We start from the raw sequence: 19,017 nt of genomic DNA on the forward strand, positions 1-19,017 counted from the left end.
AGCACAGTAGTGCCCCCAATACATATTATCCAACAGAGTTAGGCCCCTGATTAAGATAATACCACATAGTAGTGCCTTCAGTTCATATTATGCCACACAGTAGAGCACCCAACTCATAATTTACAATATAAAATGGTCTAAGATGCATTGAAAAGTTCCCTTTTACCATACCTGATCAATTTTTTTTTTTTTTTCTTTTTAATTGAAGTGAGTTTGTCATGTCAGGAGCATAAAAAAAATATGCTTAGACCAGGTAATGTGTCAGTGCTGAGTAATAAGATAGGACATCTGATAAAGACATGGGTAAATGCACGTTCTATGTTACATTATTAAGAATATCGGGTTTCTCTGTTTGGATGTTATTACTGTGCTCGAACAGATGATACATCAGCTTACTATGTGCTACAGTACTCAACAGCTAATTTGCCATCTCTCTTCCACCTTGGTGGGATCTGGGCGGCTTGTCTCCTTTGCATGCCCCGTGGGTGGGGCTAAATGGTTTATACACAAACCAGTCATTCAGAGTCCCAGAATAGAACAGAAAACTGCTATGAAGAAGGGATGCGGAAGGACAGAGAAGCCTTAAAATGACTGAGCAGCATGTGAATACAAACACAGTCTCACTACAAAGAATTATTTATGTATAGTTAAATGACAATCGCATATAGAATTTTCATACTTATGCTCAGATATAAAGAAAAAAAATGTGAGAATAGTGGGCTGTTGTTTTTTTGTATTTATTTATAGCACATTGAAATTACAAGCAAAAGTATCAATGCACATGTTGCGATGTTTGATGCTATATTTTTTCTTATTGACTATGTAATACTGCTGCCATGTAGTGGTGTAATATACAGTACTTTTAATAGAGTACCATATAAAATGCATGATCTTTTCTATGCTTTTTGTTTTCTGTGGTAACATAGATTTGTTTCCATGTAGCATGGTGCTGACATCAATGCCAAAGACATGTTGAAGATGACTGCTCTCCACTGGGCGACTGAGCACAATCATCAAGAAGTAGTTGAACTTTTAATAAAATATGGAGCAGATGTACATACTCAAAGCAAGTTCTGTAAAACTGCATTTGATATTTCGGTAGACAACGGAAATGAGGATCTTGCAGAAACACTCCAGGTACCTTTAATTCATCAGCGCTACCACCTGTGTGTTGTAATGGTGCCTGTGAATTGCATCATCATCGCTTATTGCAAGGCAGAACAGATTTTACAATTTCCCCTTTTATTTCTTTTTCTTTTTGTCTTAGCTTGCAATGCAAAACCAAATTAATACAAATCCTGAAAGCCCAGACACTGTAACGATACATACAGCTACTCCACAATTCTTCATTGGACCTGGAGGTGTAGTAAACCTGACAGGTAAGACGGGGAAAAGATGGTTTGAACTACAAAATAAAAATGGAGGTTATAAAATGAGATTAAAATGGCGACAATGCACAATGCGGGTCACGCTTTATTTAAATACATTTGTGTTCTGAATTTGAACATAATGTATACAGTCAGAGTGGAGTGATTTTACAATATTTTATTTTATTTTTCATACATAGCCTAGTACACAATATTGTTGTCCTCTAGCTTATTGAATGACATTTAAGTGTGATGACTCTTTTCTCCAATGGATAGGTGTTTTATTTGAGATGAATTTGAAACCAAGACAGCTTGAGTTAACCCGGAATTTCTGTGACAAAAATGTGTTTTCTAGATGACAATGGGATATCTTCTACAGTGCAGTTTGGCAATTCGTCAACCTCTGTTTTAGCTACACTGGCAGCATTAGCTGAAGCCTCTGCTCCATTGTCCAATTCGTCTGAAACACCAGGTTTGTATGTCTTTTTCTGATTCCAAGGTGACCATTTTAAAACATGCAGTCATTTTATGAACAATTTGGTACAAGGTTAAACACAATTCTTCATACACATACTATAGTGTGCTTTTTTTAGTAATTAAGGACACACACTGTTCTTAGTGCTTAGTTTAACATCAAACCAACACTGTGTATCTGTTCAATATAATGTATGATGGATTTTATTTAATAGGCCTAGTATACACTAGCAGTTGCTCTGGTGACTGAGTAGGAGGTGACCAGAAGGTGATATGGCAATGTACGTGTCTATTCATCTCCTTTTTCTTCAACTTCTTTCCTATGGGACTGTCTAAAAAGATGTGTAATCTGGGACTGTTGACAAATACAGAGGAGTGTTGACAAATACAGATCAGTTGAGTCAATAACGACAATTACACAACTATTATTGCTAGTGAATAAATATATTGGAGTCAATCCTATATATTGGAGTCAATCCTATTGCAAAGGGTCAATCCTATTGCAAAGGGTGGAAGTTGACGTTGCAACGGCATTAAAACGCTGGCAACAGCACGGCACCTTTCACCCTTCGAAGCCTTCTCTGAACCCGAATTTGCTGAATTTTGCTCGGAGCCCTATGGGGCTGTGAGCAAAATTCAGCGTATTCAGACTGTCGTAAAGTGCGGCCATTGTCGCAATGACTCGCACAGGCTAGATCATTGCGGCTAATAGGATTGACCCCATTGTTCGGATCGTATAGTATGTATGCTCTATAGCAATAACAGTTGTGTAACTATGTAATTATTGACTTAACTCCTCTACAGCACAACCGATGGGAATATGCAATAAACAATGCCATGCTACTAAATACAGCATTGAACAATATATCGCGCGGTTGTACACAGGATCTTATAGTGTGTACGGCATGAGTGATATATTGTAATGTTGTCGTTGGTTACGCACATCCTATAGAGTGTATCCAGCTCTAGCATAACAGCAATAGTATAAAAACAGTGTGTTTTCTGTTCAGGGTAATTTAAAAGCAAGTGTTAACTGTCTTCAGGTTTTAGTGAATTTTTTTTTTTTTCTTGCTTCTTTATGTTGTAATTCCCTATAGTACTGCTGACTTTTTTTTTTTTACTAGTAAGGCCAAAGATAATGAGAACCTATTGCTTAAACCCATCTGGTCCAATTAAATAGAAAGCCTACATACTGTCATTAGTGTATACAACCATCAGCCATAACATTATAACCACCTGCCTAATATTGTGTAGATCCCCCCCCCCCCCTGCTGTCAAAACTGTTCTGTCCCATCGAGGCATGTGCTCAGCAAGTCCTCTGGAGGTGCCCTGTGGTATCTGGCACCAAGACATTAGCAGCATATCCCTTAAGTACTGAAGGTTATAAGGTGGGGCCTCTGTGGCTTGGACATCCCACAAATGCTCGACTGGATTGAGATCTGAAGAATTTTAAGGCCAAGCCAACATCTTGAACTCTTTGTCATGGTCCTTAAACCATTCCTGAACAATTTTTGCAGTGTGGCAGGGTGCATTATCCTGCTGAAAGAGGCCAATGCCTTTAGTGAATACCATTGCCATGAAAGGGTGTACTTGGTCTGCAACAATTTTTTATTAGGTGGTACATGTCAAAGTAACATCCACATGAATGCCAGGAACCAACGTTTCCCAGTAGAACATTGCCTAAAGCATCACACGGCCATCTACTTGTCCATCTTCTTCCATTACTAAATGGTCCAGTTCTGACACTTACGTGCCCAGTGCAGGCGCTTCCGGCAGTGGAAAGGCTCTCTGACCGGCCTGCAGTTATGGAACTCCATACACAGCAAGCTGGGATGCACTGTGTGTTCTGACACCTTTCTATCATAGCCAGCATTAACGTCTTAGTAGCTCTTTTGTGGAATCGGACCAGACTGGCTAGCCTTCGCTCCCGACATGTATCAGTGAGCCTTGGGAGCCCATGACCCTGTCGCCAGTTCACTAGTCGTCCTTCCTTGGACCACTTTTGGTAGGTATTAACCACTGCATACCACGAACACCCCATAAGACCAGCCATGTTGGAGATGCTCTGACCCAGTTGTCTAGCCATGACAATTTGGCCCTTGTCAAAGTTGCTGAGATCCTTACGCTTGCTAATTTTTTGCTAATTTTTCCTGCTTCCAACACATCGACTTGAAGAACTGACTTCTCTCTTGCTGCTTAATATTTCCCATCCCTTGATAGGTGCCATTGTAACAGTATAATCAATGTTATTCACTTCACCTGTCAGTGGTTGAGGTACTGACGCACTGAGATCAAGTTAGTAACAGTGTATTCCTTTTAGTACCCTATAGGCTCTATGGGAAAGCATAAGGTTAAAGGGCACAAGCTGCTGCTGTGTTCATGATTGATCTCACTCCTATTGAAAATAATTTCTAATGTTAATATGAGTATATGTACATTAGTACCAATGACCTTAGGTTGAGCGCTGGGCTAGAGGACACGCGGCAGCAGCACATGCTGCTGCTGTGTATATGATTGAAGCAGTATACAACAGGCTGCTTCTATCACTGTCAGTAATAATAGCCATCAAAGAACGCTGGGAAGGATTATTATTAGGCTAATCCTGATATTTACACTCTCAGCGCTGTGAAACATGATTGCACTATATTTGGCAACATTGTAAAAGGTGGCTAATGAATGATACGAAATAGATAATATACAACTTCTATGTGTCTGAATATTGGGCTGTTCACACAAAAATGATATATGTATGGCCCAGGACTAAGGGCCTCAGTCAGAGGCGGTCGTTAGATGCAAGCAGTCGCTCTGAATCAGGGCGGCTGCTTGCATCCTGAACGGCCGCCTCCTTGTCGATCGTTAAGCTGTGGGTTAACACACACAGCTCTAACGACCGACATGGGTGATGGTCGCGATGGTCAAGACCACAGGGTCTGGGCACTCGTAAGCCCCAGGGAGCTTCCTGCTCTGTTCGAGCAGGAAGTTCCCCACTGACATCAGCAATGATGTCAGTGGGGCCGCCCCCAAACGGCAAGCGTTCCGACTGGAACGCCTCCGTTTGGCCGGGCACGCCCCCGGCCCGCCCAGCAAACGGGGCCAGCTGTCACTCAACATCGACAGCTCGTCCCGTCTGCTACGAGACCCCTAACGACGGTGCGCCCATCGTTAGCCGGGTCTCGCGCATGCGCACGACGTGCATGAGCCGGCTCCGTCGTGCGCATGCGCTGTGGGACAACATCAAGTCGGTTGTGAGCGCTCAGCGCTCACGACCGAATCTGAATGAGCTCCTAAGTACTGATGTGAGTGGTGTATTTAAGAGCATAAATGCCAGCATTATAAATCACAAGCAAATATATATGCTGTGAAGAAAAACGATATGACCACTAAGCCTATCCTAATGATTACACTGATAATGTTGTAAGACACTAATACATTACATTTGCAAGTTTTTATAATGAGTGAATAGCCAATTATATATAGTGTTGCGATTTGAACTTTAACACTATGAACCTCTGATATTTATAGAGGGGAAGCCTTTATATAAAGGAGAAATAGCCCAGACATTGGACTGGGACAAAAAAGACATAGTGGAGTATAAATTGTTATACTGATTGTGGTGGGCAAATAATTAAATCAAATTAGTATTACTATTGTTCTATATTGTGTCAATCTATCCCCAGTTTATGCCAACCGCATATATTTACATGGTCATTTATACATAAACCAATATATGATATCAATGGTACACATTTCTTATCTATAATAGTTGGCCTGAATAAAGGACCCTTTATGAGGTTTATTATATATAGTGGTAATATATAATTGTATATCATATTTGGAATCATATACACACCATTGAGGTGAGAATAGTGATAACATTGGAGTTTTGAGATCATCAGAGAATATTTTATTTCACTTTTTCCATTTTTATGTAACTATATTTCGCTGGCAATATTTTAAGATTTGTCTTTCAAAGTTATATTTTAATTTTATTACATTCCAAGATCGCTGTGAACATTATTTTTGATTATTTATACTGCGATCCATGTAGGAATACTTTTCTTCTTCTTGTTTGATTATATTCATTATTCCTGGGTGTACCTCCCTAATGTGAGAATTGGAATTATACCAACATATTGGGGAAGGACTAATCTGAAAAAAATCAGTGCGAGTATTTTGTTCTGCTTAAAGCATAAGGATAGCAAGTCATCAAAACATAAAATATATTCAGCTTATGATAGAAGTTTTTCTGCTGAAAATCATTATCATTTTTTTTATACTGCCTGGAATCCACCAGAACAATTTAAAGAACGTTTTGCAAGGATGAGAGAGTTCTTTGTCACAAAGAAAGATCTCTGTTAGGCATAGAGTTAAAAGAACAAGATATCTTCAGGAACCACATTGAATATAGTATAGGTTGAGTCTCCCATATCCAAAATGCTTGCGACCAGGAGTGTTTTGGATATCGGACTATTCCGTATTTTGGAATATTTGCACATCATAATGAAATATATTGGGAATGGGACCCAAATCTAAACACAGAATGCATTTATGTATTATATATACCTTATACACACAGCCTGCAGGTAATTTTATACAATATTATCAATAATTTTGTGACTCAAACAAAGTTTGTGCACATACATGAAATTTGTTTGTTTCATATAGACCTTATACACACATCCAGAAGGTGATTTTATACAATATTTTTAATAATTTTGTGCTTTAAACAAAGTTTGTGTACATTAAACCATCAAAAAACAAAGGTTTTACTATCTCAGTCATGGTAAAAAAAATTATGCATTTCGAAATATTCCGTATTTCGGAATATTTGGATATGGGAGACTCAACCTGTATCAGTATTACCATAACCTCAGTAGCTAGTATTCTAAAATTAAGGGGCGATGCACACTGCACTGGTGCAGAGACCTTAAAAAGACAACAACTAAGGGAGTTATACAAAGAGGATAATATATAATTTGTATGTAAATCCTCATTAGACACAATTGCTTCTTCAGCAAGATCTATGGCATCAACAGTAGTGCCCAAAGTAGTCCTCTGGTTATACTCCTGAGAAGAAGATGTACAGTACTAAAATAAGTAGGCTAACTTCTCATTTTGAAGGTCCTATTTTATTTGGAGAAAATCTAGTCTCTAGGATACTGAAATCCTCTGTAGGTAAATCCAGAAGAACAAAGATTTTGCACCTAGAACAAAGGTCTAAGCCTGATCCAGAGATGTACATTCATCATTGCTCCAATGTTTCCAGGTCTGCGCAGTTGCCTTTCACACTATTCTGGGCCTGAGGAGACTCAATACATCGTTTACTGTAAATGTTTCAAATGGAACAGTAGAATTCTATGATCACGGCCATAAGCAAAGCATATAAGTCTCATCTGATGGTAGAAACCAAGATTAAGGCTACAGGGAATGTCACTTTCTTCTTCAGGGTCCATAGGGCTCCACAGGGGAGACATTGGGGTATAGGTGGTGGTTAGAAGGACTGGACACCAACAGTTAAAGCTTTTCTGTCCCAGGATGCTCTGGTCCTTCCCCCCCCCCTATACCCCGCCCACAGCCTGAGGCAATTCAGTTTTTCGTTGGTGTCCAGCAGGAGCTGGATCACCGTTTACATGGGCTTCTTTAAGCAGCCCAAGCTTTATTTTATGTTTTTTCTTTTATTTTGTTTTTTCCTGATGAGCAGGCAGCGCTAGGCAGTCCTCTGGGCACCAGCGTTGCTGCTCCATCACCCCTCCGTGGTGCCGCAACTCCAGCCCCAGGCTTGGTACTTACGGCGGGGCATCGGGGGGGCCTGGCTAGCGTTGCTCCATGGAAGGACTCCAGACTGCAGTCGGCACACTGGACAGGTAAGGCGGGTTCCAACTCGTGGGAATCCGCATCTATGCGCAGTCTTACCTCCGATCTCAGGAGACAGACCGGAGGTGCTGATGTGAAAACCGTTTCGTCCGGGACTCCACTAGACCACCAGGGCATAAAATTATACTGGTGCAGGGTATAACAAGGGCCAGGGGACCCGGTGGTTGATGGCAGCATAGGGGGAGGTCAGCCCTCCCCCAGCTGAGGTCGCCATTCCACTGCAGTCTTGCTGCTCCTTCTTCGCCCTCCGCACCCTCAGAGACTAAGAACCTCATTCAGAGTCGGTCGAAGCGGCCGCACGGTCGTACGCGAAAAGGGGCCGGATATGCAAATGATTCCCTCGCAAGTTGCGTCCCTAAGTTCGGATCGGTAGCTGGCCGACCAAGGGGAGGAAGCGGTCGGAAGACAAAAAAATATGCCCCCTTCTCGTACGCATTGCACGTCATCTCCGGGCATATAAGGATTAATCGAGACCATCGGCAACCATCGAAACTGGTCGTAGAGCTTAAGGTTGACCATACCCTCTCTTAAGCTCTACGATCATGTCAGTGTAAAAACCTCCCATGTCACATGTGCTATGACGCTACTTTGTTAATTATGCACTCCCATAAACGGTATGCACTCCCACAAAACGCTGTTCGCATAATTAGGCACGCCTGCGTTCGGATCTCCCCTCCCCCGTTTTCAAGCACCTTCCCCTGTTACCACCCACAAACGCCTCATTCTGTCACTCAAACTACCGACCTGGCTGTGTTCAAGGAGAGAGAAATTTCTGATCGTAGCGGCTAGTTTGCGCACGCGCATTGCGAACTTTACGCATGCGCAGTATAGCGAACATCGGTGGCGTACGACTGTGCGGCCGCTTCGACCGACTCTGAATGAGGTCCTAACTGTGGCCATTTTCTTCAGAGCAGCCACAGATCTCCGGGAACGCTGAGTCCAGTCTCCCTGTATACCTCTCCTAGGAGCCAGGTTATACAGCGCTATTTCTTACCAGCCACTGCGGTCTGTGTAGTTGAATTTAGTGCCCATTGCAGTTATATTTTACACTCAGCAGCACTAGCACAAGTCATATACAATGCAGTCTGTTTTTTCTCATGTCAGCTTATACCTTTCCCTTTCTTTCACTATAACCCTGGGATACTTGTGTATAAGGGGTTCACTGTACTTCACATCTACTTGTGTCACATGCTGTGTGTGTTGCACGCTGCTCAGTGCCATTTGTGTTATACTCTCCTTGCAACTATGTCTAGCAAAGGCAAGGGTAACAAGCAGGCTGCTGCTCCTATACTGGTCTCTTGCAGGTCCTGTTCAGCAAGATTAACCCAGGAGGATTTAATTCAAGATGTTCTATGTGCATCTTGTTACACTGCCCCAGGCCAGTCATCCCCTCTAGCCCCTGCTTAGGAAGCCCCCTGTGCTTCCTTTTCAAAGGTGTTGGCAAATATTGTGGACCACCTAGCAGACCCTGCGGTTATCCCCTATGGGATTGCCACAACAGGTACACCCATTGACGCCAGTAACTCATTAGCCTCCTCCATTGGTAGACATGCTCTCTACCTCAGTGCAGAATCTAGTGGCTACTTCTACAGCTTTTCAACAAATGTTGCAAAGTGAGAGGTCCTTACCCAGTAAAACTACTAAACGTGCTGTGTTAGTCTCACAGTCCACAGATTCTGAGGTATCGTCTGGGGAGGCAGGAGATGCAGATCTCTCTCTCACTGAGTTCCGCTCGGGGGAGGAGGAGCTTCAGTCTAAATTGAATGTACCTTCACTAGTGAGGACTGTTAAATCAATTCTTCAAGTACCAGATGCAGAGCCCATTCATAACGCAAAAGAGCCACTCTTTAAGAAACAAAGTAGTTTTGGCAGAATTTCCTCATTCTGATCAGCTTTCTGAACTCATGAGCGAGACATGGAATACACCAATTAAAAAGTTCCAGCTGCCAAAACGCCTGGTTTCTTTTTATCCTATTCCAGCAGCTGATTGCACTAAATTGGAAATTTCCCCAGCGGTGAATTCCACGTGACACGTCTAGTTAAAAGCTCTGCTTTACCTATACCTACAGCATCCTCCTTAAAGGAGTTGACGGGTAGAAGGATTGAAGCTTGCCTCAAATCTGTGTATTCTCTTATAGGAGCTATTACTTGTCCAGCCATGGCTACTGCCTGGGTGGCCAAAGCCATTGAGAGCTGGGTAGATACTCCAGAGAACTAATTTCCCTCTCATGATTCTCGGGAACAACTGTCCTACATCTTGCTCATCAGGGATGCAGCCTCCGATTTAGGAGAAGCGGCTCTGGATACTGGTCTCCTAGCTTCCAAGGCATCTGCTACTTCGGTAGTAGCCCGCTGTATCATTTGGCTTTGTTCATGGAAGGCTGATACGGACCTTGAATCACTGCCTTACACTGGGGAGATCCTGTTTGGCCCGGAGTTGGACAAGATTGTGGCTACCTAGGCAGCTTCTGACTGCTTTCCTGCCCTCAGCATCTACGCCAAGGCCTTGGATGTCATCCTTTAGGTCCTTTCGTCCCCAGGGAAAAGCTAAAGGTCAGTCCTTTCCATGGCAGTCTGCTTCCATAAAGGCCTCCAAGCCCGGTCCTGGCGGTCCAGGCAGGCCAGTTCTGTCGTCAGACCACAACAGACGCCTGGGTGCAAGAAGTAGTCTCACACGGGTACGCCCTCTCATTCCTGAGACAGCCCCCTCAGCAGTTCTTTTACACAGGCCCCCCATCAGACCCGAGCAAAGCTCTGCTCCTCCAGATGGCCATTCAGTCCTTGTTGCACTCGGGGGTGATAATTCCGGTCCCGATGTCACAGCAAGGGACCGGTTATTACTCTACCCTTTTCTTGGTTCAAGAACCCAATGGATCTCATCGGCCTATCCTCAATCTCAAGTGTCTGAACAAGTTTATCAGAGTGCCCAGGTTTTGTATGGAAACCCTCTGCTCTATTGTCCTAACTATGAAACCTGGGGACTGTCACGCTTTGGCTAAGATGATTTTTCGCCACGAGATTAGAAGACGTGGGCCCAAGTTGAGGAGGGAACAGGAGACGAGGGGCCTGGATTAGTGTCTTCCTCATCCACCAGTACCGGATGTTGGCGAGACCTGACCAAAGGCGCGGAGTCTAACCTACTAGGAGGTGTTCACCAGTGACCCCTCCAAGCGGGATTTGGGCTTAAGCGGCACCCAGTAGGCAGGTTGCAGCTCTTTGGTCAGGTATACGGCACAAGTGGAAAAAAATGGAAGAACACTACCACAGGGCAAGCACAGGAGAAAGATATTGGAGGACCGTACTGAAGTGATGTACAGAGAACACACTTAGTGGTTTCAGTCACAATGCTGGTATAGGAGATGGTATAATGAGCGGGTACTTGGAAGATGTACTAAGTACACACAGTGTGGCTTTAGATGCAGCACTAACACAGGAGAATGGTATCACGAGATGGTACTTGAATGATGTACTAAGTACACACACTGTGGCCTCAGACACAGCACAGAAGAATGGTATCACGAGATGGTACTTGATTGATGAACTCAGTACACACGCTGAGGATTCAGCCGCGGAGCTAGCACAGAAGATGACTCTTAACAAATTGTACTCAGAAGAAGTTCTGAGCACACACACCGTGGAAAACACTAGGAACAAGTCACTAGAAGGATGGAGCTTGGAACCTGGAACGCTGCAACAGCAGTTTACACTGGAAGTAACAACGTTGTACAGGTAACTTCCTGTCATCCAGAACCCGGTAATATATACCCTAAGGTAGCAGTCCACTGGAGGACACTGTCAGCTGACCGCAACCAACACTACCATTGGGAAAAGGGTTAGTTAGGTGAAAACAGACTGTCATGGCTGCGTCCATGATGGTAACCGCAGAACCCACATCACGGAGCGAGCACATGAATGTCCTAGCAGACCACAGGTATAATCCTCAGCACGTAACTCGCTGCACACCTAGCGTCTGACCGCTCTATACAACAGGGACAGCCGGCATTGAGGTGAGTAACGGGCGATCCTAGGCCACAACCTGACAGGGTGTATCTGGACATTCAGGATGCTTACCTACATGTGCCTATAGCGCCCTCTCATCAGCGATATCTTCAGTTCGTTGTCCTACAGCAATATTTCCAGCTTCAAGCACTGCCTTTTCGGCTTTCTACAGCTCTGCGGGTCTTTACCAAGATCATGGCAGTTATAGCGGCCCAACTTCGTCAGTTTTGTCAGTATTGTGTGAGAGTGTGATTCTTAAGTGTACCAGTCTTCCTTCTCTCCTATGTTGCTCCTGCCTTGGGCTTGTTGGCAAAACTGAATTGCCCTAGGCTGTGGGCGGGGTATAGGCGGGAAGGACCGGAACATCCTGGGACAGAAAAGCTTTAACTGTTGGTGTCCAGTCCTCCTAACCGTCTCCCCTGTGGAACCTATGGACTTTGAAGAAAGAGAATTAACAAATGTAAGTCTACCATGACTCTCTGTTCGGCTGTCAGCTGGAGTCCCCCTAGGGATGGTAGCCTGGAGTATTACTGCTGTCTCACAGATATCTGACGAGGATGACTGGAGCCTGGAGCGAGCAGGGTCTGAGGCTGACAGCTAGGAACAGGTAACAGCAAGGGAGCACAGAGAACTAGTACCCAGCTTGCACTGGGATAAACGTTGTACATGCAATGAAAGGACTGCTCAGCAGCCCTTAAATAACAAAGGCGGCGCCCATGTCGCGCTGCCTAAAGTGACCCAAACTTATACCTGCATTCAGGACTCTGGGCCTGATTCAGACCCGCTCGCGAGCGGGTCGATGGTGTGGTCTGCGCACGCGCAGCGGCCGCACTGCGCGTGCGCAAGCCCCGGAGCGAGAGACAAATTCTTCCGCTCCGTGGCTCACTACAAAAGGGGCGGCTGTCGATGTTGATCGACAGCTCGCCCCATTTTGTAGGCGTGGCAGGGGGGTGGCTTCACAAATGGAGGCGTTCCCATGCGAAACGCCTGCCGTTTGTGGGCGGCCCCACTGACATCACCAGTGATGTCAGTGGGAGAGCTTCTGGCTCTATTAGAACCAGAAGCTCTCTGGGGCTTGTGGTCACGAGACCCTACCACAAGGGTCTCGTCTCAAGCCCCGATGGTTGCGATGGTCTTGACCATCGTGACCATCATCCTGGCCGCTCGCAATAGCTATGCGAGCGGCCAGGAGGCCGCACACAAAAAAAAAAAGACGCCCTGATTCAGAGCGAGTGTTCTTTCAGAGCGTCCGTCTCTGAATCAGGCCCTCTGTGCCTGCGTGACCCTGAGGTATGCAGCGCTGATCTCCAGATGCCCCCACCACAGTGTCCGAACAGGTAAGGCTCGCTGGCCCCGGACATACACAGCCCTGGTCGTGACACCGGTAAAGTGGCGACATTCGATCCAGGAGTCACAGGAAAGGTAATTATAATCACAGTCATGGTGTTCACAGAACGGGGGGGTGCAGGCTGATGCGTTTCGCCCCACAATCGAGGGGCTTTTTCAAAGAGTAGCTCCTTGCTCCACCGTTTGTGTTTAAATAGCACACAGTCTGACCCAGTTGGTTCATCTAGATTAGATCGTTATTGCATACAGGTGTAAAGTCAATTCACCTGTTTTTTCAATCACAGAGTAGGTTTAATTCTGTTTAAGACATTGTTTTAAAAAGTTCATATAAAAGTATAGAACAAGTATTTTTATATAACAACTTATATTTGTCAATCAACTGACCAAATACTGACTAATATAAAAGCGCTTATATAGGTACACAGGATAACTAATACAGTGCTACATAAAAAATGGAAAGCTTATGCAGATATATTAACATCCTCTTTCTGTATTACAACATTTAAAGCAAATAAAATAAAAATGGATTGAATCCAATAAATCCTGTGAAAAAAAAATTATAAAATTTATATGTTACTATCTGGGGATCATTCTCCAGACCTTTCCTTCATTGAAACTTTAATTCTAACCCCTACACTACAGGACCTTCTTTTTTGACACAAGTAATTTAACAGACATCTGAAACATCAAGAATACAACATATTGTTACCCAGCGCCTATTCCAAAAATGACAACTTTATTTGAGATGCTACTGCTAATTTCAGGGTACCTGTTAAAAATGTACTCAAATATCAAATGATAAAAGTTATATTAATATTTTTAAAAAGCGCTGGAGGAGGATTAAAAGTCTGTAACTCCAGGCAAGTGGAGGATCTGGAACAGCTATTATATCATATAATCCACTGTGGCAAGCAAACAATGTAAGGTATCCAAAGGAGCATACTTAATTAAGTGTTGGACTGACATACTCCTTAATCAAGTATGCTCCTTTGGGATACTTTACATCAGTGGTCTCCAATGTTAATTGAGGTGTGAGCAACTTTAGAAAAATGAAACCTCCTGAAGAGCTACTAAAATTGTAGAAAAAAAAATCTGGCTAATAACCGAACAATTTAAGGTAATTTAATGAAAAAAAAAAAATGTTTCATAGAAAATAAAAATGCATTTAATTATTAGTGATATTGTTGTAGTTTGTAAATAAAATGTAAGCACAGGCACATTTCACTGTTAATTACCGGTTCCAAGGAGGTATGTGCAGTAGAGGAGCAAAAGATATTAGCAAGGCTGCTGTGTGATTTTCCGGCATGGCTGGGTGGGAGTCACTCGCTCCGCCGTAGCATAGATGCCGTGGGTGGAACTACGGGTAAGCACGTCAGGGGATTGCTGTAGAGGCTGCGGTAATCACCTGACATGCTTCCCTGTGGCTCCACCCATGGCGTTGATGCCACGGGGGAGCACACGTCAGAGGTCACTTCTTCCATGTTGACTCAGCAGTACTGCAGCTAGGTGAGCTACCAAAATAAAGACCACAAGCTACCGGTAGCTCGCGAACTACAGGTTGGAGACTACTGCCTTACATTGTTTGCCAGCTGGGTGTGCAAAGCTCCTATATCATTTGCCTATAAATAGCTGGATTTGCATTACTAACAAGGTGCTATACTAACAAGAATTTTTTGTACATTATATTAGAGAAACAAGAATCGTTTTCTCAATTCATAATAATTTACTAAAAAACTCTTATAGCAGCTTTTCTATTGAAATTCAGTCTTTTTTTCCCATATGCAAAAATGTTTTGAAATATTAATTGTTGATTTTATGTCCTATATCTGTCTATTAAAATAAACTATTTGTTCTAAAAATATTTACATTTGAGCAGCGCTTCATAAAAATATTAATCTAACTTTTATCTGAAACATTAAACTGACTGCTCTTGAATCATTCATTATTTCTCAGATTCCATACTAGAGTAGCATAACAATGTGTATGTTCTCTCTAATTAAATCCAAAGTGACCTTATTCTATTGAGATTAGATATTCCAATCCCTATCACATAATTATTGGTTCAATTAAAGACATACTACATAAACGAGAATCCCTATTATGATTCTACTTTCAAGATGAAAAATAAGACAAACTTCAAAATGACAATAACAATACAGAAATTGACAGGACAAAACTCTCAGAAGTCACTTTTTAGGCACCTATATGAAATCGCACCACTCTCACTGCTAAACCTTTTTCATGAGTTTCTGTGGCTTACAGTGCATGTGGTATGTTTTGGCCAATAGGAGTAAATGAGGAAGTATTTATTGATTTTTAGTAGGTGATTTTTGAAGTGCACATTCCAAACTGACCATACTAATTTCACAATCAAATGTTAGTTAATTAGAAATTTGTCCAGTGATGTATACAGTCGATTTTGAGTCGATTAGAATCAACTCAAAAATCGACCTTTAGTAAATTTACTCCTTTATGTTCAAAATGGAACAGCCAATTCGGTCTAGTATCCGGACAAAGAAAAGATTTGAGTAAAATCGCCATTATTCTCTTCTGGGACTTGAATTACTACACCTCTGAAGATTAAGTACTGAGGGCCTGATTCAGACCCGCTCGCATCCAAGAGGCCGCTCCAAGTTTAGGTAGGAGGGCCCTGATTCAGAGCGAGCGTTCTGATCAGAGCGTCCGGCTCTGAATCAGGCCTTGAATGGCTTCCTGCAGAGCAAATCGTTTTGGGATAACCAATGTCGAGAAACAAACTGAGTTGAGGATTTCAGGCGATCGAAGATTAATCTGTGATCTCCTAATCATCTCATCCATGCATCTGAGGTACCACTGATCTTGGAAGACATGCAGATGGGCTCCAGTTATAGGAGTCCCTGGATGTTCAAATTACCTCTCATGCTGATTGTTTGAGGGCTTGAAGGTGGTTGCTTAGTTTACTAAATCTGTTTGCCTTAACAAGGGTAGATAAATGACCTAAGTTCCTGACAGCACGAAATGAGCAAATCCTGGGACCTTTAATTCTAGCACAGTGGTTCCCAAACTGGGTGCCATGGCACCCTGGACAAAAGTCCAGGAATGATGATGTTTGTCCATGCAAGATGACGTTTAGCCTCTTTCTGAGTTCCGTTTTTTTGGAGGGAAAAATCCGAACTCGGCGTGCAAACTCGAACCTATCCGAGCCTGCACATCCCTACTTATTTGTGAATGACTTGCTCTACTTAACTGCGCCTCCAAATGTACTGGTGTTTTTTATTTTTTTAGAAGATTGCAGACTTGTTTAATTCAAATATTAGTGCATTGTTGTATCTTTGTGGGACCTTCATATACTTTACTATATAATTTATAATTTTGTATATTTGGAATTGTGGTATATTGAACATCAGATTGGAGAGACTGTATAATAGCCCCATATTATAATTAAGATGTCCAGGTATTGGTAGGTTCTCTGCCTATCCTGGCTCAAAAGACTCAGGGGTACCCACAATTAAAAGAGGGTACCCCACTTAATTATTCTTTGTCTTAACATGTGCACTTAAAAATAACCTTTACGTTACAGAAAACATTAAGGAGCCCAGGATGTATGAAGGGTTTTGTAACATTCATCCTGGTTTAGAGAAACTCAGGGGCTCCCTCTAAAGAGGAGAGTCCCATCTTTCAAACCTTGTACCCTTTTAGTAGTAATTTCCTGCTGATCACCAGACAGTAACACCATAAACAACCACAGAACATGTTAAGACATGAGATGCAGGGTTCTAATGACCGTATATGTTATATTCTGACATCAGCAAACACTTTTGGCTGTTTCAATAGATTTGTTTGTTTTTAATATGGGAGGAGGTATTAGCAAATTAATGCTATTTTCTGAAGAGAACAAAAGGTATAAATTGTTTGGGCACTGCAGAAACAAATGTTTGATATTTATGGTGAGGGATGTAGTCAGCATCCTGGCGTGCGGGTTGCCGAGGGTCTAAATACCAGTGCCGGAATCCCGACTGCATCGGAATTCCAGCTCCAATATTCCGACCGCCAGCAACACAAAGATAAATATCAGGGGTTAGGGGAGGGTTAAGGTTAGGAGGGTTAGTTTTAGGGTGCGGGGAGGGGGAGGTTAGGTTTAGGCACCAGGCAGGGGCAGGGATAAGGGTTAGTGTTCGGGAGCTTACCTTCTAGTGTGGGTATTCTGACTGTCGGGATGCCGCTGTCTGTATTCTGACCAGCGGCGCCCCGACTGCTGGGATCCCGTACCCAACCCTTAAGGTGAAATACGTCTTGTGCTAAAATATGCTCAGCAAAGGGGTGAGAAAAGCCTCAGCAGCGAAGGGGTTAAAGTGGCCACACTCCTGAAGCTGAGCCTCTCTACCTCAAGGTTTCCAGTGTCCCTTAATTGGATGAAAGAGAAATATCGTTAGTACTTTGGCCTGATTCACTACCGATCGCAACTGCGATTACGCACGCTGCGTTCTATGTATGCATCGCAGTGCGCGAACTGACCACTGCCATCGCAGTGACCACGCAGACCCATCGCAGAGTGATTTGACAGGAAGTGGAGAATGTGGGTGGTGACGGGTGGTCGGAGAAATGCAGGCATGTCAGTGCCTTTGAACGCCGTTGCAGGGGCGTGCATACATTAGCCACTGCGATGCCCTAGGCAGCCTTTGGACTCATAGCGTGCAATGAGGTTAGCAATTTCTAAGGTCAGAGCTTGTGCAAGTGTGTGTGACGCTACAATGGTACTCGATCGTACCAATGGTTTCGCAGTATTGCTAAATATTACAGATGTGTGTAAGGTAAAGTAGGCATCCTTATGTTGTGCTGTGTCAGCATAGTGATCGCAATGGATTAGCATACTATCGCAGTGAGACTGCGTGCGTAATCGCTATTGCAATTGCAGTTGTGATCGGTAGTGAATCAGGCACTTCGATTGCAAACGTTGAATATTTGCAAATCCTAGGCAAAATATTTTTCGTTTTCATTGATCTTTGACAACTCCTTTCAAACTTAACCACTGCTAAAACTGAATTGAGAAAGTGAGATCAAACAGTGTATTGGATAGCAAGGTAAAATCGAAAACGAAACTGTCAGGTTTCGGCCTAGGATCGGGTGTTACTCACCTCTGCCTCGACTTTTCCCTGACTTCTCGTGCAGTCAGACGTCAGTTTCGGCGGCAAGTGACGCGCTGAGGGTTATGTCTTAGATGCATTTTGACATGCATGTGCTGCTCCATGACCTGGTTGCCGTCATGGGCGCAGTCATGACGGTCTTCATCACCTGACTAACCTTTCGTCCAATGGTAGCATGGTTGTTGTCAGCTGACGGTGTCCTCCAATGGACTGCTACCTTGGGGTATATTATTGGGCTCTGGACAACAGGAAGTTGTGTGTACAACATCGTTTCTACTAGTGTTTGCTTGCCGTCACTTTATTTCAGGTTCCCTTGCTATTCTACTCTCGAGTCATTTCTAGTTACTCTCCGGTGCCAGTGGTGCGTCTGATACCTTGCCTGCACACTCAGTACAATATCCAAGATCAGAATCCTCGCTAGTGCTTCTTTAAGAAGTACATTCTCCTGGGCCTCATCAGTGTTATCTCTCTCCATTTCCCACCTGTATCGGATACCTGACCAAAGGCCTGCGACCTGCTTGCTGAGTGTGACTTAAAACCCATATCCCCCTTGGATGGGTCACTGGTGTACAACTTCCAAGTGGTTAGACTCCGCGTCTTTGGTCAGGTCTCCCCAACATCCGATACTTGCGGATGAGGAGGACATACATCCAGGCCCCTCACCTCCAATTCCTTCCACAACCCGGGAACTCAGCTTTCAGCCCCTCAGTAGTAGATCCTCCTGAGCCAGCCGTGACAGAAAGTAAGATTTTTTCACGAAGACTGAAAACCATTATCTCGTGAATGCGCCTTATAGCTCACGGCTAATTGGATATACCTTAGTGTCTCCGTCA

General features: G+C 43.5%; 1 protein-coding gene across 3 annotated transcripts in view; it reads left to right on the plus strand.

The window, feature by feature from the left end:
- The window catches only part of GABPB1 (GA binding protein transcription factor subunit beta 1), a 58,233-nt gene that overhangs the window by 21,952 nt on the left and 17,264 nt on the right, over window positions 1-19,017 (plus strand). For 2 of the 3 annotated variants that reach the window (XM_088472828.1, XM_088472827.1), the window contains exons 4-6: window positions 943-1,137; window positions 1,268-1,379; window positions 1,723-1,839. In XM_088472828.1, coding sequence (XP_088328954.1) covers window positions 943-1,137; window positions 1,268-1,379; window positions 1,723-1,839 — 424 coding nt within the window. The remainder of the gene's footprint in view (window positions 1-942; window positions 1,138-1,267; window positions 1,380-1,722; window positions 1,840-19,017) is intronic. The other variant, XM_088472829.1, reaches the window with a different exon arrangement.

The sequence above is a fragment of the Taudactylus pleione genome, unplaced genomic scaffold (genome assembly GCF_031769625.1).
Source record: "Taudactylus pleione unplaced genomic scaffold, aTauple2 ptg000129l, whole genome shotgun sequence".
In the NCBI taxonomy this organism is placed as follows: domain Eukaryota; kingdom Metazoa; phylum Chordata; class Amphibia; order Anura; family Myobatrachidae; genus Taudactylus; species Taudactylus pleione.